At 29.7% G+C, this 22,243-nt stretch overlaps 3 protein-coding genes and 1 long non-coding RNA gene across 5 annotated transcripts; all 4 read right to left on the bottom strand.

The window, feature by feature from the left end:
* Positions 1 to 503: 503 nt before the first annotated feature.
* Positions 504 to 5,366, bottom strand: LOC100568558 (kelch-like protein 2). Of its 2 annotated transcripts, none has more exons than XM_003243458.4 (8): positions 4,770 to 5,362; positions 4,011 to 4,094; positions 3,708 to 3,942; positions 3,475 to 3,647; positions 3,314 to 3,410; positions 2,531 to 2,687; positions 1,242 to 1,330; positions 504 to 1,175 (listed from the first exon to the last, which is right to left on the bottom strand). In XM_003243458.4, the coding sequence occupies exons 1-8, from the start codon at positions 4,784 to 4,786 to the stop codon at positions 1,068 to 1,070; spliced, it is 960 nt and encodes a 319-aa protein (XP_003243506.1). In that variant the 5' UTR covers positions 4,787 to 5,362; the 3' UTR covers positions 504 to 1,067. The 2 variants fall into 2 exon arrangements, with proteins under 2 accessions (XP_003243506.1, XP_008181515.1); XM_008183293.3 differs by having other exon boundaries at positions 1,065 to 1,175; positions 1,242 to 1,341; positions 4,770 to 5,366.
* A 3,132-nt stretch (positions 5,367 to 8,498) lies between these two features.
* Positions 8,499 to 11,558, bottom strand: LOC115032992. The gene is made up of 2 exons (XM_003243457.4): positions 11,192 to 11,558; positions 8,499 to 9,734 (listed from the first exon to the last, which is right to left on the bottom strand). Exon 2 carries the CDS (start codon positions 9,705 to 9,707, stop codon positions 9,228 to 9,230), a length of 480 nt encoding a protein of 159 aa, XP_003243505.1. The 5' UTR covers positions 9,708 to 9,734; positions 11,192 to 11,558; the 3' UTR covers positions 8,499 to 9,227.
* A 268-nt stretch (positions 11,559 to 11,826) lies between these two features.
* LOC100568474 lies at positions 11,827 to 13,631 on the bottom strand. The gene is made up of 2 exons (XR_003838878.1): positions 12,916 to 13,631; positions 11,827 to 12,796 (listed from the first exon to the last, which is right to left on the bottom strand). It is a non-coding gene; the product is annotated as an uncharacterized LOC100568474 (long non-coding RNA).
* A 5,825-nt stretch (positions 13,632 to 19,456) lies between these two features.
* LOC103308951 (zinc finger protein 25-like) lies at positions 19,457 to 21,150 on the bottom strand. The gene is made up of 2 exons (XM_008183303.3): positions 20,996 to 21,150; positions 19,457 to 20,468 (listed from the first exon to the last, which is right to left on the bottom strand). The coding sequence occupies exons 1-2, from the start codon at positions 21,148 to 21,150 to the stop codon at positions 19,457 to 19,459; spliced, it is 1,167 nt and encodes a 388-aa protein (XP_008181525.1).
* Positions 21,151 to 22,243: the final 1,093 nt, after the last annotated feature.

Below are 22,243 nucleotides of genomic sequence, written 5' to 3'. Positions count from 1 at the left end.
CTTAACTTTAACATTTTAAATTGTTGATGCCCAGCCTTGGGTATTTGAATATTTAAGTAGGAGATAATAATCACAGTTTTTTTTTTATATTATCAATAAAAAATTATACCCACTAAGTCAGGGACCAGGGGTCGTCAACATTTTACAACAAGTTAGCCATATTAAAAATTTCAAGTGTGGTGATCTACTAATATTTATTTAGGTATGCTTTTTATATTATTATATGCAGCATTTTATGTAATAATATTTTTCTTTCATTACTTCTCAATCTGAAATTTTTGTTTTTCTTCAATACTCCATACTTTATCTACATTGTATATAACGCCTACAGCCGTATTTAAGTCTTACATTTTAATATTACGCCCATAATCAACATATATAATACAATTAATTTTTAATAATATTGACTAATATTCCTCTGAAGATAGACCAGTTGATCGCGATTGACTATAGTTGGAGACCGTTGCTCTAAGTTGTTATTGGAAATTAAAAAAACAGTAGTATGCAGCCAATACAGATCTCTTTCTTTGATCAAATTTAATAAAGTTATTGACCTTAATTTATAACAAATATTTACTTTAGTTCTTGATTTTTGATAAACTATTAAAATATGCACTAAAAACATTGAATAATTGATCACAAGCGTTGTGAAATGTATTGTGTACTTACTAAGCAAAAAAATATGATAAAGTTAACCAGAAAAAAAATATGTAAATACATGAAAGTCTATGTTCTAGTTATAATTAACATATCACATATGGCAACAACAATATTATATAAATTTAATGAATTAATGGCTTAATTTTTTTTTTAATTACACATAAAGGAGAACATTTATAAATTAAAAATAAAATTACTTATTACACTATTTTACGCTCACTTCGTGGATGATGTTGACCTTATTTTATTAAAACAATACAACAATATTACATAGATATATAGCATTAATGAACAAAGAATAGGATATAATATAGGTATTATAACATTTTTAATTTTAAAATAATAATTAATCGCCATAAAATATTTTCCTCTATAGTTTGCAATGCCTTGTTATTGTGAAAACAATTTTATGCGAGAATATTTTCAGTATTCAAATTGGGAGATGAATCATATTTTTCCGTTTCATTTTCAGTAACATAACATGATAGACAAGGTAGACTACGAGTTATAAAACCCTATAAAAATTATAATAATCAAATATATAAGACAAATAAATTTAGAATAAAACTTAAATTAATTACCCTTTGCGTGCGTCTTACAGTATCATGATTAGGTGTTTTATTATTTTGGTAAAACATATCTTTATGTATTTTTGTAAGATATTCAAAACCTGGATATAATCTTTTATATGTAAACATCATATTAAATTCTATGTTTTTACTTTTTAAAGTATACTTAGTCTAGACATAATTACTGTCAGTACTATGTTGTTGATGGAAGTGTTGACTTTTAAATGTTGCAATACTGTAAATATGCTATAATTAGTATCACGTACATGGCTCAATCACAGAAACTATCGTAGTATCAATAACAATGTAGGTAGAAGATCATCTTACGCACATCGCCAATATCTGTTTTGTTAAGGTCAGGAAAATCTGTGTCACTAGTTTTCAGTCTCTTGCGACCTCTTAACACGAGTAAATGTTAACCACAGAACGATATCGTAGTACTGGTGATTTTGTTGACCGAGTTAGAAGTGGTCGCCTTTGTTCTGTTCCAAAAAAATGGTCATTAAGCGGTTTGTTCAAGAATTAAGTGTAACTCTTAGCGAAAGCAGACAATCATTACTAGAGAGATGAAAATCGACGGACGGTCCATCTCTTGCATATTACTTAATTACTTAGGTGTGCGTGCATATAACAGGTGTACAAGCCATCTGTTAATGGACTAATAACAGGTAATTAGACACGAAAGATCAAAAAAGCTGGTACGCTTGTACGGGCTAATAAAATGCTATGAGAAAGAGGTTATAACTGGGGCTTACATTTATGAGAAAACTGTTTATGACTCTTTAGTGAAGCCTCTTACTTAATAATACATTGTTCGGAGGAATCGATTGGGTATTCCAACAGAAATCGGCACCTGGCCATAAGGCAAAAACAACACAAGAGTGGCTTGAAAATATTGTTCCAAATTTCTTTTAGGCATCTGATTGGCTCTCTGCAAGCCCGGACCTGAACCCGCTCAATTATGGGTTATGGAGCATTTTAAAGAAGAGAGTGTAAAAAATTTTGTTTGGATTACTCTAACGAAGTAATGTAAAGGCAGCAGCAGAAATTCCTTTGGAGACCATTCGTACATATAATATTGAACAGTGGCCGAAATGTTTATGTCGTTGTATTGAAAACGAAGGGGGCAAATTTTGAATAATTTATATATGATTCGAATTGTAATTAGTTATACTATTCAAATATATTAATTATAGAAATTTTATTGATATGTTGTACTTGAGTTATATACGTTTGAAGTACTGACAGTAGGTATTTATGTCTTGACTAAGTAGTTAAGAGTATGTAATCATCAAACTCACATATTCGATTGGAAGTAATAAGAGGTTCTTCTTGGAGTAATCTATGCACATACATATAATTCATAAATGGTACTCTAACCAATTTCATTAGTTCTGGTAAAAAATGTTTTCGGTTTATTTCATCATGCCCCACCCATAATATAACAGCAATATATACCTATTAATAAAGAATTTGTTAATAGAATTATTTACCATATTATATCAAGGCTGGGCAAGTTAATGATTTTTTATTAACTCAGTTAAGTTAATATGCACCAATAGCAAAAAGTTAAAAGTTAATTTCAGTATAGGTTAACTCAGTTAAGTTAAAAGTTAATACACACTTTTGTTAATTTTTTATCAAGTTAAAAAAAAGTTTATTTGTTTATACAACGCTAGCGTACTTGATTTTTTTTCCAACCCAAAAGTAAATTATAGGATATAGTGTTTATACTTCATATAGTATTTCCATATAAGTGAGATTCGAATGATATAAATTTTTAATTTTAAACAATTTACGAAACATTTTTATTTGACATGAAAACGAAATAGACTGAAATAGTGAAATATAATAAAATTAAAAACAAAATAAATTAACTTAACTTACTTTTTAAAATGAAAAATTAACTCATTAATTTCACGTTAGTTAAGAAATGTAGTGAGTTAACAGTTAAGTAAATGAAAAGCCAAAAGTAACTAGTCAAGATAAAAAGTTATAATAAAATTAACTTTTTAACTCGTTAATGCCCAGCCTTGCCATATACCATATATGAATTTTATTGAATTATAAAATTTGATACAAACATTTTCTTCTTCTACAGTATATAATTCATCGCTATCAATTAACTGCTTAAGTTGTTCAATATCTAAAGTTAAAAATCCAGCACATCTGAATACTTTACTGTAAAATAATCAAGCATCAGACAATTTTCATTTCTGTAATATATAAAAAATATATCACTTACTCAAAATTGTTTAGAGCCCATTTAAAACATACATTAGGCATATTGAACATCATTCTTAAATCAACTCTTGTTTTAATTTTCAACGAATTTTCCCCATTAGATCTCAGAAGGAACTCAATACATAAATCTTGAACATCAAATAGTTGTAAGATATCAGCTCCTTTCAGTATTCTCTTTAAAATTAATAAAATGCATTAAAATTATGAATCCTTTAAAAATATAAAAATTATTACTTCAACACTTTCTTCATGGATTTGAATCAATGTACCAGTGTAGATATAATCGATCAAATTATGTAAAATATCACCATCAATATCTAGTAGGTGAATACACTTTTGATCATCATCTTTAGATTTTTCACTGAACATTTTTTCAAAATACATACAATTACTCATTAGAACATATTTGTGAACATGTATGATATCTCCATCTACTGTCTTTAAAGTGAAATCACACAATGTAGCGTTTCTAAATAAAAACAAATAATAATAATATATTATATAAAAATTTAAATACATTTATATCTAGTATCTAACTTGCGTAATTCGTTTAGTTTTTTATATGACAACTCTTGACGTTGTTGTTTCATCGGATTTATTGAGTAAAATTTACTCGGCTGTCTAAAAAATAGAAGCAATTTAATAACAATATTGAACATATGCTTAAAAATAATAAGTTTTAATATTTTAGATAGCTTAAAAGTAAAGTGCCTATGTGGAAGTGATAAACATTATATTTTGTGGTTTTATATTGTTTTATTGGTATACACAATTTTAATATAATATTTTTTTAATAGATACTTGAAGAGTTGAAAAAATTATAAATGAACTGTCATTATTTAAAGATATATTGGTTGCATGAAAAATGTATTAATTTATTGAACCAATCATGGGTCGTTAAATCATGTTTGAGGAACCATTACCTCAGTATTGATTCGTTAAATGTTTAATGATTGTCCAAGTAGCCTGGCAATAAGATAATATGTAAAGAATATAACCAAGTATTTAATATAAATATTATATTTATAGGTTTTGGTATTATAATAATACTATAGAGCTTATTTGTACTATTACAATAACAAGGTACCTGTTGTTCATGACATCTAGAAATTCGCTAAACTAGACCATTTTACAATTATTCCACCATGTAAATGATATGGTCCAAACATCCCGGTGCATTATTTTTCACACCGGTTTAGTCTAGCAAATTTCTAGTACTGATTACTTTTTTTTATTATTATATTATAATACAATTTGATTAACTATCTATATATAAATGATATTCATAAAAATTACCTCCATTGTGTATTCATTATTGACGAGTCTGTGTCTTAACGTAACTGATTTCAATGAATTGCTATATCTCCCAAACTCTTGAGTGACTGTACGTCAGATTCAGTACATAAATAGGTAGGTACACTGGAATCCTATTGTAGCCTAGCTCGATCGTCGATCATGAAATAATAATCGGCTACTATTTGGCATCAAACCTAAACTACTCTAATTGTGTATTTACCACGATTTTGAAGATCTATAATATGACAATATCGTCACATAAGCAATTATAAGTGCACTGCGCGTAAAAGAGGTAAGTTGTTCGTACTTTTGACTATTTAGAATTTTAACGAGTACCTACCTACTGAAGATCATATCAATTGTCTAATAATTAATAATTATTATACTACCTATAGGTAAAGGTAAAATTCCAATTTGCAATTTCATTGATCGATTCGAATTTTGGTGTGTCTCACGTCCATGTTGACCTACTATAATAAATTATACGTCAATACGAGTATACGATCGAATGACCGATTTCAATGATACGACATCTGATAAAATGATAACTTGAGTGACCAGCAAGGACGGTGTATTTAAATTGATAAGTTCACCTTGGTAACCAGATTATTTAAAATAATATATTTTTAGTTTACGGAAGGAAACCCATACGTCCTTACCACCCACGATGATGTAACTCATAGATCATAATATTATAATATCTATATTCTATGTATCTAAGGTCTAAATTAAACCCAAGGATAAACAGATCTTTTTACCGTGTTTAATTCGTGGTTCCACCTAGATCCTGCGACAAGTGATTCCAAGTAGGTACGTCAACTGGATGCCTTTGGACAAATAGAACGTCATAGACATTTAGATCCCATACTGATTAGTAATTATTATAAACTATAATCTCCTTCGTCATTTAGATACCCAGATATTGGCAGTAATTTAAAAAATTATAAAAATACGTAAATATTATAAATTATAATATTATTTTTTTATCCAACTACAAAATGGCATTTTTAATTTTAAAATATTTATAAAATATGAAGTTTATAAGTAGGTAAGTGACAAGTAAGTGATGCCTGTACAATTTTTGATTGTATTAGTTGTAAAAATGTGTTGATTTATCATTTCTAAGTATTTTGTTTTAGTTTTTCTTATTATAAAATTATTTTTAAAAAAAGCCCAAGACAACGGTAAGACGCTATGGTATTGGTTCGCAAAACAGTTTTTAAGGGAATTCAGGGTATTTTGTTTTAGCAAAAATAACGAAACTGTAATATCAATTGTAGTAAGATAGATACTTACGATTTATGGTTGTTGATTAGTCTAATACTAATACTAATACTTATCGCACTTCGAACGCCGTTATTATGCAAGCGCCGGTACCGACCTATAACGTAGTGTAGCAAAGATATAGATAATAAAATGATCTATATCTGTGTGGTGTAGTAATTATATTTTTTAAAAATCATATTATTATTTTTGAATATGAGTACATTACTTTTATTATTTATTTAAAATAATATATATATTTTGTATTAATTATTAGTATAATATTACATTCATATTATTAAACATTTTTATGAATCCCTTAAATTAATTATTTTTAGGGTTCCGTACGGTAAAACAGGACCCTATTACTAACGCTCCGCTGTCCGTCCGTCTGTCACCAGGCTGTATCTCGTGAACCATGAAAGTTAGAAAGTTGAAATGCTCACAGATTATGTATTCTATTGCCGCTATAACAATAAATATTAAAAATCCTAGAATATATAATATAAGCAGTGTTGCTGACATGTTTATGGCTGATGATGGTACGGAACCCTTCGTGCGCGAGTCCGACTCGCACTTAGCCGGTTTTTTAAATATTATATTTGTATTAACTATTTGTTGAAAGTGAAGCTTGACGGACTAATGACTTTAGTATTAATATAAATTAATAATAACACGACAATATGATTATGTATAAGTGTAATATATAATAACGTACAACTGGACAATTTAACGTGACAGTACATACCCACCGTATACGCATTGTACGACGGTGCGCGTGAAAGTGAGTAGGTACCTATTGCATACTTCAAAGACCCTATATATATGCACAACCGAGTTCGTGTTACATCCGTATAGATAGTGAGTCTAACTAGATACTAAATTGTACACACGTGTCAAGGTTGACTACTATAATATTAATTGTATATTTCAACACTGTTAATATACATTAATTTATCATTTTTATTAATCATTAATATTATAGGTACATTAATTTTATTATAATTTTTAAGAGTCGATTTTGTAAACTATTATTAAATATTATATTTTTATAATATTCTTAATATACAATAATTTTTATTAATTACATTTAGTCATAATATACCTACTATTTTGTATTAATAATCTTAATTAGTCTAATTTATTTATTGTTTTAATTTATCTTTCTCAATATTTGTTTATTTTATTTTAATTAATTGCATATATTTTTTAATGGTTATTATACATTTTTTTTTATTAATTTTTGATTTTAATTATTTTTACAAATCTATAAAATATATAAATTTAAATTGTTGTTTAGTAAGAAATTGATTTAGAGTTGATTATATACTGTATAACAATGTTTTAGCACGAATTGGACATTTAATGCGCTACCTTTTGCGAGGCCCTGGACAAAACTTATAGGTTAGAATTAAGTTTAAGTACTTTAACATACTTGTTTTTAATTAATTTAAGATAATTTACAACAGTGAATGTAAAATAGTTATTTATTTAATTTAACACAAGTTAAAATGTAAAATATGTACAACTGTTGTACAAGTCGTGTGTCACGTGAAGGTGTTCAGAACGCAACGGCTGTGGTACATCTGAAAATGCTGTTCTGTGAACTCCTTTAGACACTTATAAGTTATAATTGATATTTTGGAATTTGGTTAAATAATAATGCTGCATAATGCTTTTGTAGCTACCCTCATGGGAACGATTTATTTTTTATAAATTGCTAATAGGTAGATTAATCATAGTTCACAATGTGAAACACACTATTTGTTAATATTATGTTGAATAGGTCGATAGGCGATTCATAGAATATATTAGTATAGGTACTACTATTATAATCAATCAATTCCAAACTGTCTTACAACAACATGTTTTTGTTGCTACTTGCTTTTGGTAATAACCATGGGATGCCATTTATTAATCATGAATCATGTTAGACTTTAGTATACCTAGTCCGTAACAATAAGTAGGTATAGGTACTTAGTATTATTATATTAACATCTGCATCATCGTTTTAATCATGTAAAGTAGACAATTATTTTTAAGCAAATTAAACATAAGTAGGTCCTAATGAAACATACCTATAGTGGCGAATCTAGTGGCGGGGCAAGTGAGTATCCTTGCCCTGGACGCCGTTGGAATAATCGCGCTCAGGCGCTCTTAAATTTATGAAAAATAAAAAAAGCCATGAACATAAATAATATATATAAATAACAATCATGAAAACTTGACAATTTGACCAATATTAATTCATTAGTGGTAATTTTAATGTCAAATTTTTTTCAGTTGTACATAATTATTATAATTAAAAAAATCTTGTAGGGGAAAATTATAATGTTTATATAATATTATTATCTTATATTAAAATACTCATTCAAATACTTTCGAATATGCATTTAATTAATTCAAGTATAATATTGACATATCCTTTACCATAACGTAGAAACAGGGTGCATTGAATAATTATATTAATCATATTTCATAGTAAACTATACATAATTTTGAATTCTGTTTGTGGGACATAACACTAGACTATTGGATCATCAATCTCACCCAGACAGAATTATAGAACATGTATAGACTACTAAGAAATGTACGCAAGTGAGTTATAAAGTGTGCCTACCAAATTTTCGCGGACACTGTATAACATATGAAAACAATGGTTTCGATAAAAGGGAGGGTTGACAAAATGTACGGTATTAATTTCCAAATTCAAAAAGCAATTTACAATTATTTGCAACGGAATTTTTAAATATTTACTTTGGTTTGGAATGGATTAGACAAAGTAGGGGGGGCTCCATGAAGTTAGTCCTCTCAAACCTAGTTATTCATTTGCAATTATTCGCAATCCATTTCCTAAATATTTGCACTAGTATGGATAATTTTTATGATGGTGTGGTGGGGGGAGGGGGGCTAACTTCATAACCATGGGTATAAAAGCACAAAGAAATCGAACTATTAGATGCTGTATCTAGGTACTAACATTTGTCCGCTTCTTTCTCTTCATACTATCACTAATCAAATAGGCCTATAGAGTTAGAACAAAAATTTAAAATGTTGTATTTATTTAAAATTGAAAATTAACGTTACATTAACTTGCTGAAGTAATATATACGTATATGAAATATAATAATTGTATGATGCACAATAAAAATATGGTGCTATCGTGTGTTAGTCCGCAATCATGGATATACCTAGTTATTCATCCATACCAAGTGAACGTCTGCTTCTATGTGATATGGACCGAGCCACACTGGCCGCAACTTCAGCTGTCTTCGCGGCATCCAACGCAACTGTCACCATCGCCTCGATGGCTGTGACTTCAGCGGGCTCATTTGACAAATCAACTGCCAACGAGGCTGCTTGCAATGCATTCATCGATGACCTGAGTGCGACATCTGCAACCATGGCGGCATTGGTGATATTAACCATGGAAAAAACTTCCACTGGTTCATTCGATGCGTTCACCGACTTCAATTCTGATGGAAATGACAAACGCATGTTTATGCCGTCAATGAAGCCCCTGTCAAATATTATTTTACGAGCCGCACGGTCCCGCATCAAATCAGCCGGGCACGACTCATCTCTACCGTCGTCGAAAATATTTAGGTTCACGGCGTTCTCGGCGTCAATTGTAGCCTGTTGCTCGTCTGAATGGGATGTACAAGAAGATGACATAATATAAAACAATGTCCGCAGTTTATTCTGAAAAAAATTATTAACAATAATTAATGCTGGAAATACATTTTTACTAGTAATTACGTCATTATTGACAATGGCAAATATGTATTTATTAATTCAGATTGTAAATGACAATACAAGAAATGGCCAAAATTGATGGGTATAGTCAAAGTGATCAATATTTATTTATTTATAAATATATAATATACCCGCCGCGGAATAAGATAATGACCGCGCGGCGGACTGTTTTGCGTCCGTTTCGCACAGCCGGTTTTTGATTGGTTCCCCGAAACCCCTGGAAGTGGTCGCAAAGACAAGCTGTGCGGTGGAGGAAGTTGTTTTGCTTGTGCGACCAGTCATCATCTTATTCCGCGGCGGGTATACCTACATTATTACTTGCAAAATATTTTATTTTATTTATTTTCACTGTGTGATCACTTATTTTTTAGGAAATTTGATTAAATACATATGTGCCTTGGCCCTCATTGAAATTATCAAAAATTTTTTTGAAATAAAATTAATATTTATCATCCGTATTTCCATGTAAATTATTTGCTTTTGGTGTAAGAGTTTAGCCAAAATTTTTGCTTCATTCACACATCCGCAACGTTTTTTTTTAATTTGGACATATCCTCAGATTCCCAAATTTATCGATTTTCAACCAAAATATTACCTACATGATGTTGAATGATCAATAAATTGATAACGATAATTGCAATTATCGACAAAGTTACCAGCCAATCACGAAATTATATATTGATTATAGATTACTCACAATGACTAGTGTCCGCCAAAATTTACGGTATATGTTATGTATATAAATATCTGTAAAAACTTGGTTTTAAAAAACGCGTGATACAATTTAGGTAGGTAGATAGGTGCACGTTTTTATTTTTAGATTTTAACAATTGTCTCTGTCGATGGTCGATACGAAAGCAAGTGTAATATAAATTACCTTTAAATGTTAACGATTTTACGTATACCTATATAATCTGGTGTTTACTAACCTACACCTAACTGAACAATATATTATTGTAACGATCGCCATTCCACTGCCCACACAGCATTTGGGAAATGATAATGTTTTGTAAATATGTTGGAGTGCTTGAATAATGAATATTTGACTAATAATATTGTATAAATATTTTATTCTCATGATAACAAAATGTTGGTATATATGGTTTCACAAAAATTTTTATTTAATATTTTTATAATATTTCCATGAAAATGTTTTTTGAAAAAATAGGGTTATAATGTTAATGTTTTTTACAAAATATTTTTCAAATGTGAACTTCTTGGTTAAAAAATATAAATAAAATATTTCCTTATTATTTAGGCAACTTTTTCAAATATTTTGACAACTATATTGTTTTCCTGAAAATATTTTTACCCTAGTTGGGAAATATTAAAATGCTGTGTGGGTGTACATGTATATATCGGTATATTGAGTGTTGAATAAAATTAATGTGGGTTATACTTACATATTATAAAATTCAAAAGCCGCGATGATAGTTATTAACCAATTCAAATTGCACTATTATTTTATAATACTATAATATTCGACAGCAAACAGCAACATGGAAAAAAATAACATCCCGCAGCTCGTACGCAGAATATTTTACTGTAATGTTGTTAGTGCATGCACGAAATATATTGCTCAATACAAATAGTTTAGCGAACGCCCCGGGAGTCATCGTGACACCGTGGTTGAACAATGGACAGAATTCGTAGGTTGGAGTCAGTGTTGCCAACTATTATTTAATTAAACACATTTGAAGTACCTTGCAGAATTTAAGATGGTACTATCTATACTATTGTGGCAACCACGAAATGTATAAATATCACAGTCACTTTAAATCATAAATAAATAAATCAAAATAATTATAATTGTTTATAGGTAATACAGTTAAAAATGTTTAAATACCACAGTTACTTTAAATCATAGAACCTATTTAATACAGTTAAACATATAGATATAACATTATTATTTAGCCAATATAAAAAAAAAATTATCTACAATTTTATTTTAAAGCAATATTATTTGCTATACCTCTTAGAAATATCATTTTATTTTGCCTATCATAATTATTTACTAACCTTTTTATTCTTTTATCTGTGTCTTGAAATTTTTTCAACTTCCTTGGAGGACTATTTCCCGACACAATATTTTCATAGTACGTGTCACGCCTGACTTGAATTTTTTTTGAGATTCGCAATGAAAGTCCATATCGTTGAATGAGTACCTACCTATTTGAATATTTAATCATCGGTTGCCGCCTCTGCATGATTATTTGTCCGGTCTGAATCATTCAATATTCGTCGGTGAAGATTCCACATTTCATCAACCTATACGTCGATTTTTCTTTTCAATGTAAAATTCTTCAAATCACTCAAATAATGGTATAAGCTCATCTGGAAGTTCGTTTGCCAACTCATCTGTAGCCATATCTAAATCACACAATGGTATAAACGCCAACGCAATAATTGTTTTAGTTGCTACACAAAAGTTTGCTTCATTATTATATTTGACAGTAAATGTAACTCTCCAACTTTTTTCAAAAAATGTTGCCTTAAATGAAAATAAAAACCAAAAATATTTATATTTCAAATTAAATTTTTATTGCTGTTATGGCTCCAAGTTCAACATCGCAAGATACTGATGTTGGATGGAGATCAGGTTGTAATTGATTAATCATACTAAATAATTTTACATATGTTTGTTCTTTTTTGTTAGGTAGCAATGCATAAACTGCAGGATGCACTCCCCCTAAAAATCCAGCTAAAATAACATAAACTTGGAAAAATAGAATAGGTGCCACTTTAAAAGTTCCATCCGTGTACCATATTTTTGAATCTTTTAATAACTTGAGACCAAGTGGTTGACCAAATATTAATATTCTTTCATTGCTAGGCCCACTATCAGCCAATAAAAAATTGTCATTAACTCCGATTGATGGTGAATAATTTTGATACTCATCGGGTATCTGTAAAGATAATAAATCTGATGGAATACATGGAGCTGCTATTTCATTATTTCTTATACGCCGTACTTGTCGTTTTAGAGCTTCGGAAGATTGTAAAACGCCCTATAAATTAAAATTAAAATTATTTATTACTGTACCTACGGACCAGATAGGGACAGTGTAATAGGCCGTGAACCTATAAAAATAATAGAAAAATAAAATGTAATGTGTGTACTGTGTACCTTTGCCGCATCTGATAACCCGTTAGCACATTCATTAATTACACAAGACGTGGTTCCATTGTTAAAATAGCTCGTTGACGCATATTCGTTAAAGCTGTGTCTGCTTCTATTCTAGCCGTTTCAGAATCATGACAATGTTTTTTAGCAGAATATTTTAAACTTTAAAATCATGTACACCAGTATGTATTCGGGCCGGACAAGACAAATCTTTACGACAACATCGCCAAAATCGTTTAGTTTCGTCCGCTTTAAGCTTATCAAATATGAACATAAAACCATCCACGGGGATCACATTTTTATTTCTTTTTGATTTTACTTTTGACATACCTAATACCTATTTATTTACCTTTAAAAAAAATAATAAAAAAAATAATTGAATACCAATAATATAATATATATTAACTAATAACAATATACTTGACTACGTATATGTAGGCACTTCACTTTCCGCAGACTAAATTATAAAATTATAAAATTATCAGATAATCCATATCGACTATCATGACCACATTATCGTGTAGTAATGATAACAATAACTTATAGTAATAAAGATAACATTTCTATACCACATTGTGAGACAATGTTATAGGTAAGTACATTTCCGTATCGCCAAAACGGACATCGTCGAACATTGTCATATCACCGAATCGCCCGAGCCGAAAAGTCCCATTCACCGCAGTATGGTATGGTATATCTTTATACCTAAGTACATATTATAATATAATACATACCTAAGTGGCTAATGCTATAATATGTATTAACTATTTAATTAAGTTATTTTTCTTGAAGAGTTTTGGCAAGTGAAACAAAAAATTAATTTAATTTATTTCTAATTTCTTATTCTCGTATATGGTTATGTAATATGCAACATCAATAATAATTTTTATTTTTATTATATTAATTATTTATAAATTAACTTAACTTGAATCCGATTAAAAATAATTCGTTATTTATTAAGTTTATACTTTATATCAATTAAAATAAGTTAAAAATTAAGTTAATGAAAATTAAATTTTAAAAAGTTAAGTTAAAAAGTTAAAATTAACTTCACTTTAACTTTTTAACCCGTTTATGGCCAGGCTTGTGGCTATGCTTATACACAACAAAAGTGGTGCGCGAAAACATTGGTTTCAAACAGCTGATCAACGATATAAGAAAAGCTACTAGCACTCCAAGACGTAATATTGTGTATCTGTATTGGTATATTTTGTAGTACCAAGAAAAATCGCTATTTAATCTATCCAGCTAAGACAAAACTAAACTTGATGTATCAGGCAAACTATATAATCATGATCATGCAAATTCAATTTCTTCAGAATGTCCTTTGTTTAAAATTTGCAGACTACGCTGTATGACTGGACTTAGTGACTCAAATGAAGAAAAAGGACGGACCGTTACAGTGGAATGACAGCATTTTTGCCGCATTCTACACCTGCCCAGTAGCCTTCTTCGCCAAGGTGAATCTAGCACACCCTAAACCTAACGCAGAATTACGCCTCAGCACTGACGTGTCCATTACATCGATTGACGCCGCGATTGAAAAATAAAACGGGAACAACTGGCAACCTTTCGGCTTCTCCTCGAGAGAGCTCACCGATACAGAAACGTGTTACAGCACGTATGTCCGTGAGTTTTTCGTGGCATATAGCACCCACTACTTCATACATCTCATCACAAACCATTCACGTACCTACATGTTTTAAATGTTTTTTTTTCACGCCTGCACCGAAAATTTGGTTATTGATAGCGGCTGAAGCGTTGGAAAGCGTCCTTTTTCCATCCAGTGGGCGATAAATTAGGAATCCCTAAAAGATCCTGGTGGTAAAGTGGGAAACCCAAGAAGTGCCGGTTGGTAAAGTTGAAATGCCAAAAAGTGCCAGGTGATAAAGTGGAAATCCCAAAAAGTTCTGAGCCCACATATCGCGTATCCCCTACACAACCAGACACTGAAATCTATAACATGGTCTTTACAAAATATAAACTTTTGGTTACATCTTATATTCATATTATAACCTCCATGCGTGACGTTTAAAATAAATAAAACCAAATCGTTTCTTTCATGAAATATTGTTGTTGTAGAATTATGGTGTAGTTGTTGCATAGATCCCTGCATTACCTTTGCCGTGAATGATGCGTGACAAAAAATAGTATGTGTGGCTCATGCGGGAAGGCAATTTCAGTCACCCGCGACTGAAATAGCTCACTTCCCACCCTTGCCACACAATATACTATTACAAACCTCATGATGAAAAGAATACATAATAATAATAACAGTAATAAAACAAATTATATTTAATTTAAATTTTAGCTTTGACTCTGTTAGCAAATTTGCTGATAACATTTCATCATCTACATCAATGTCTCAATGAACTGATAAAAACGAATGTTCCAATACCTTGTTCAGATTTCATATTCCTAAAAAGTTTTTGGGTCTCTTTGATGTCAAAAAGCTGCAATTGCATTCATTATATTACCACAGACACTTACAATGTCTATAGCAGTGGTGAGCTTTAAGATTTTGTTGATGATTTTCCATTTAGCTTGCCAAATCTCAAACTCGGCCGTTTCTATAAAGCCATTTTGTCCAGGTAAATAATTTTCATAAAATTCGACGGCTTCTTTTTAAAAATATGTTTTTTTACTAGCGCGCATAGTAAGTAGCATATATTGTAGTGCAATTTTAGTTTCATGATGAGATATACTTTTTTCATTCAATACCATCATCAAATTGTTCAAGTAAGGTATAAAAATAATATTTTTGTTATAATATCTTCAATATTATTGGACGTTCTTACTTCTATTTCTTTGATTGTTACAAATACAAAGACATTTTGGTTCGACATTTAGCTTTTATGGAATGTCTTTGGCTTTTAACATCGTTAAAATGTTAAATCACAATTTATCCTATGATGTGAAACACAAAAACTACATCGGTTACTTAATTAAGACTGTTAAATAGATCAATATTTTTGCTTTGAAAATGTTTAGAGAAATTATAAGTATAACTAAATGTTTAAAAATTAAGTTACAAATAGAATGTAGAAAATTATTAGTTCTAAGAAACTATCTCAAAACATTTATATTGAATTTATTTTAATACAGTAACAATGGATTCCACAAATTCTTTTAAAAAATTACTTCTTTGTGGTGAAACACCCAGTGAGTTTCGTGTAAGACTTCAATTTGATGAATTGCGCATTTGGATTTATTTATTCTATTTTACGGTTAATGACTATAGTTCGTTTTTTGAATTGTTAAAAATAAGCAATATTTAATTATTGAACCTATAGCATTTCGAATATCATGAGATTTTGCCACATTTAACATGGTTTTAACTTACTCTAAACTTTTCTAACATTTCTAAAAACAACCTCTGAGATTTTCGTCAAATTCAATCGAGTAGTCTTTGAGTGTATAAGCTACACACATACATTTTACTTTAAGAAATAGTTTCTTTATTCAAGGCCATAAACGTGACAAGTTGGTACCTACTTGATCTACTCGAGTATTCAATAGCAACCATTTATAAACAAAAATAATTTAATTTCTACATCTCAAAATCTTTGTTTGACCATCTATTTAAAATGCGATTATTGGGAAAATCGTTTCTTATTGTTCATCTAAATCATTAGAGGAACCACTGCTAAATATCATGTTCGTATTTTGAATTTTGGCACCAATGTTGAATATTTTAATTTTATTTTGGTGGATAGATGGCACCACTATTGTATTCTTACAACCCCTATTTTTCCTTTTTAGAGATTTAATTTTCCAAAATCCTTTCTTAGCGGACGCCTACTGACACGGACCGAGGAAAGCCACGTTTGAATTCAAATGAAGCTTTTCTGCCGCATCAGCTTCTACCAACAACCAGTCCATGGTAGGTGACACCAGCACACTATCCTAGAACAACGGACGCAGCGGACCTACGCGACAGTCAACTGCAACATAAAGGCCGGCCTCTTGTCTTTTGCAAGTATTCACCACGCGAACATCGTTCCGCCCGTCAGCTGCTAGCAGCCCCACTAACCGTACGTGTACGCACCCGTTCACCAACACCCGACATACTTGTCATCAGTTATTTTTTTCCTTTCATAATTCACTGTAATATAAGTAAATACTAAATTGTTTTCTCAGTGTAATAAATGCACAATCATGTTTGTTAACTATCAGATAGTGTTACCTATATTGTTATTTAACTTGATACGTGTAGTGCTAACCCGATTGATCCCGTGACACATCAAAGCTAGTACAATTCGACACCGCATCACTACGTCGTAATAGTTATCTGTATGCAATATTACAACCAACCTATCACAATAATGATTATCAGATACATTGTTTGAATAATAATATACCTATGAACAGTGGCGTGGTGAACGGTAATTTCAGAGGCAACTGCCTCTGAGATTTTTTTAAATAGAGGGGAGGTTTGTAGACTGCGGGTTCCCTAGTAAATGTAATATGATAGGTAGTCAATAATGATCCGAAATATAATTAGTTATTATGCATTAATACTTGGGATATTTGTAACTTGCCTCTGGAAAATGTTCAGTTTGCCATGAAACTGCCTATGAATTATTACTATTCAAGGTATTATCATTTATTTTATTAAACAATACCTCAGAAATGCATTTTATTTTTATTATTAACTTAAATAATTAATTGAAGTTAAGTTAATGGTATTTGTCAATTTTAAACTTAATTGATATATTAAAATGTCTATTAATTTAATTGAAAAAATAATAATTAACATAACTGAGTTAAAAAATATCAATAACTTGCCCAGCTTTGAATAATACTAACTTAAATTAAAATAAAAACTAACGGAAAAATGTTACACTTAATCAAGAGTTTTCTAAATCCAACAGAATTCTCAGTTACATTGTCAAACAATCAACAAACATGTTAATTTTTAAATTAAAATCTGTATTAATTATCATATTTGAGGTAAATACCCAGGTATTTCTATACATTAATTATTAATTAATATAATCCATAGAATTATTTTTTATAGAATATTAAATCATATTAAAACTAAAAGTATAAAATATACAATTAACTAAAATTTAAGTATATATATTGTTTTAGAAAATTAAAGTTTTAAATTGTTATATTAAATTATAATATGTAACTTATATATTTAAGTTGTTTGTTTTTATTAATTGATACATTGTGGGTTAATTATCGAAAATATTGTATATAGATAATTTATGTATGCGAACAGAATTAAAAAGTTCTAATGTTGGAATTAAAGTGCTGAGTAATTTTCAAGCTACAGGAAAATATCTCTATCTTCAACTTATTTTTCTTACAACACTAAAGGTATATATAGTTTAATCGAAACGGTCATAATCTGGCAACAGTGGTTGTTGTGAGTTTATTGTCTTATTAGATAGGTCCATGTCCTCAATTCATTTATTTTTTTAGACTAGTAGAATAAATTTCTTCTCCACTGCTGTATCCAGCTATTACTATCGTAATAGTGAGTTAACTGATTTGTGTATGTTTTGGCAGTGTATGCTAACGGTTGCCAAAATCAATACAAATAAACATTTGATTTTTGGCCAAAAATATACTCAGGTACGACTAAAAAGACTATTGTACTGTATGATGTTCATCTAAATTTTCTATATTGTTAAGAATATTAAAAAAGTACTTAGACAATACATTTTAAAATAATAATTGTCAAACAAATCGCAAATAGTGTATTATGATAGTGTATATAGGCATTGCATCAAATACATAGTCAATATTTTGCAATTCAAAAAGAAGACTCTGGGCTGGTCAATAAGCTAATAAGCTCATTTGACAATGTCACATAGGAAACTGTCCCCTTCTAAGTGCAATGGTTTACCGGTCACAATGTGAAATGTCTAGTACACTTCTAACCAATAACAATTATTTCTTGATTGTTTCCCAAAAATTGATGTGTGTGAATTTTGAGTTGTGTTTAACCAATCCAAAATGTAGGGTTATCTTTTGTCGTACTTCAACTCTTTTACTTGTTTTTGTAACCGAGAAAATAAGTTGACAATTAACTGTGTTTTAACAATTGTTTTTTTCTTATTCCCAGATTTCACATCAATGTTTTCATTAGACAATACTTCCATCCCAGGATATAATAACAACATAAAACATATGTTATCAATAGTATAATAATTATATTAATTCATTTTAATTAAAATATCATAATGTTAAAACAGATTCATTCAGATCATTGTTATTAATAGAACTGGAATTTTGATGCAATGTAATTTGTCATGTAAATTCAATTAATAGGCGCATCAAATTATAAAGTGCCCAGATCACAAATCATCTGTAAGTAATTATTGAAAACAATTTTAAATTAAATTAAATTTAAAAAATCACGATAATAAAATAAAAACGATTAAAATATAAAATAAAAATGTAATGTACATAAAAATAAATTATTTAATCCGTCCCATTTATAAGAGTGAACTTCAATATGGCCAGAAACTTCAGGAATGGCGGTATACTGTCTTTATAATATGTTCCAGCTAGTTGTGTATCTGATAGATTAGAAGATGACAGAACACACATCGCATATATTTTTTTTATTTCCAGTTATATCTCTTAATACTTTAGCCGAGACAGGTACTTGTAGAAATGGTTTTTTACAAATCAAACATTCAGATGACATATTCTTCATATGCAATTTAATATGTAGTGTAAGTTCCTTTTTTTCAAAAAACGATTTTAAACAGATAAGACATAGACATGTTTCTTTGGTATGAGATTTTCTTGTAATGTATTTTTTTATGTGTTTAATTAAATTAGATTTTTGTTCAAAGACTACTCCACATGTGTCACATTTATATTTTTGTTCAATACTGTGAGTTCTCATATGTGACCGTAAAACAGCTTTTTGCCCAAATCTTTTGTTACACTCGACGCATTTAAAACGTTTAATTAGCTTAGTTTTTGGAAAAAATAACATGTTACACCTAATACATCTCCTCAATTCAAGATCTCTGTGAGTTTTTAAATGGTAAGAGTAACTTTTCTTTTGGGCGAATGTTGCTAAACAATGACGGCACTGATATGGTTTATCTACAAAATGAGATCTCATATGAATACTTAAATATGATTGTAATATAAATAATGCATCACAAAGATGGCATTGAATTAGAGGACTATCACCGATGTGATATTTTGTATGACTTTCTAGTTTTGATGCTGTAGGAAAAGTTGATCTGCAGAGACTGCATTCATAAAGCCTCTTTGTTTTTTTCGGTTCAGGTGTCTTGTTATGCTTAGTTAAGTGTAATTCTTCAGGAAATGTGGAATGTGAGTTCTTAGGTTTATAAGAATTTTCATAATTTTTTTTATGTGATTTCTGGTGTTTGCTTAAATCTCTTTTTTTTGGAAAAGATGATTTACAGAGATGACAATTATAAGTATTTTTCTCAGGCTCGATATCAGATAACATTAATTGTGATCTTTGTACCATGCTATGTACCATATCATCAACATGGTCAACTTCATCGTCAAAATTAGTAGTGTCAATATCTTCTTTAGAATTAAATGAACTGAAACAAAAAACAAAATATTTGTTAAAAATTTTTAAAATTTTTGTTCAATTAATAGCCATAGCGAGGCCCCTTAACGAAATTAATAATAATATTGTTAGTGTCCAAAATAAATGTATTAATAGGCGCGTGGTATTATATCATTCGTTCATCACTATACTCTATATTAAAGTTCGACAGGCGACGTTTTCTCGAAATAGGTATTTACTATTATATTGGTCATAATCATGGACAAAAATTATAAATTAACAGAGAAGAGCCTCGCAATAACTGTATAAACAAATTTATTATCATTTTCATTTAAAACAGAATTGTTGTATAATATGTCGACATTAATATTTTCTAAAAATAGTCTTGTTCTATTTGGACACAATCTATCTGCATTTTCTTTTGAAAAGAATTTCGATTCAATCAATTGAATTATCTTAGAAAGAATGTTTGAAAATATAACATTGTCTTGTCGCATAACCTCGGTCAAATCGTGGAATTGTAGACTCCGCCACAAACTTGGACCTACCATTTTTTACCTAATGGATTTGTCAATGGGAGCAGCTCTGACTGGTGGAAGTTGTCTTAGATCACCAATAAAAATAATATCTAATCCGCCAAAATTATCGATATAATTACCAGTGATTTCTTTTAACCGAGGGTCTATTTGAGCCAATAGTTCTGCGCCAATCATACTGATTTCGTCTATAATGATAACTTTTGTATATTTAAATAAAGTTTGATATTGTTGTAAAACTTCTGTTGACAAGGGGAGTAATTTTGAAAGAGATATTTTAAAGGCCGTATGAACGGTCGTTCCGTCAATAGCAACAGCTGCTTTTCCGGTTGAAGCACAACCATATTATCGTCTTTCTCTCTTTACGTTCTCTCTTCCCCAAAAAAGAACACGGTCCCATATGAAACTGGTATAGGCATGTCCTATCCATTCTTATATTAGTATATTACATTTTGGGTTTTTGAATTATCATTTATATAGATTACAAGCCAGGATTAAGGCTGAGACACGATTGAGCATAAAACATCTTTTTTGCGACACGATTGAGCATAAATTGCCGGCGTATTAAAGGAAATTGAAAAACAAAAGAAAACCAACACGATTGAGCATAAAAAACGCTGCAACGTTGCCATTTTCAATTTTGAACTGTATTCTACAAAAATATTTATTTAAATAATTATAATGATTCAAAATAAAATATAGCAAAAAAATATCATGTTTTCATAATCAATATGTGATATACCTAGTCACATTATTCAAAATATTTATAAATCAATAATAGTCTAAATAGTAGTCACATTATAATACAGTATATAGATATTTTTGCTAATAATGAAATAATAGTAATAATAATAATAGTTATGACTTATGAAAATAATAAAATCAAAATATTTATAAATCAATAATAGTCTCAACAGTAGTCCGGAATAATACTCTGGAACTAATTTATTAATCGATAACATTGTCGTAAAGCTGAGGGACTCGACTCATGGCTCGCGTCGGATAAAATTACAAAATTTTGACAACGTGAATTTGGCAACATCGCATAAAATATTCTATGCTCAATCGTGTTGCTAAAAAGGTTAGGTTCAATCGTGCTTTACCGAGGATTAAGGACCAATTGGGCCCCAGGACACCTTATAATTAGTGGGCCCCATTTCAACTTTAACTTCAAAATAATTGTATCATTACATATTAAGGGGATTCGATACCGTGATTTTCTGTTTTTGTCTAACACATGCGTGACATAGTATTTTAAATTTTTTTTTGT

The sequence above is a fragment of the Acyrthosiphon pisum genome, chromosome A1 (genome assembly GCF_005508785.2).
Source record: "Acyrthosiphon pisum isolate AL4f chromosome A1, pea_aphid_22Mar2018_4r6ur, whole genome shotgun sequence".
NCBI classification, from domain to species: domain Eukaryota; kingdom Metazoa; phylum Arthropoda; class Insecta; order Hemiptera; family Aphididae; genus Acyrthosiphon; species Acyrthosiphon pisum.
Note: the sequence above shows the minus strand (reverse complement) of the source record. Positions and strands in the feature narration are given on the sequence as shown.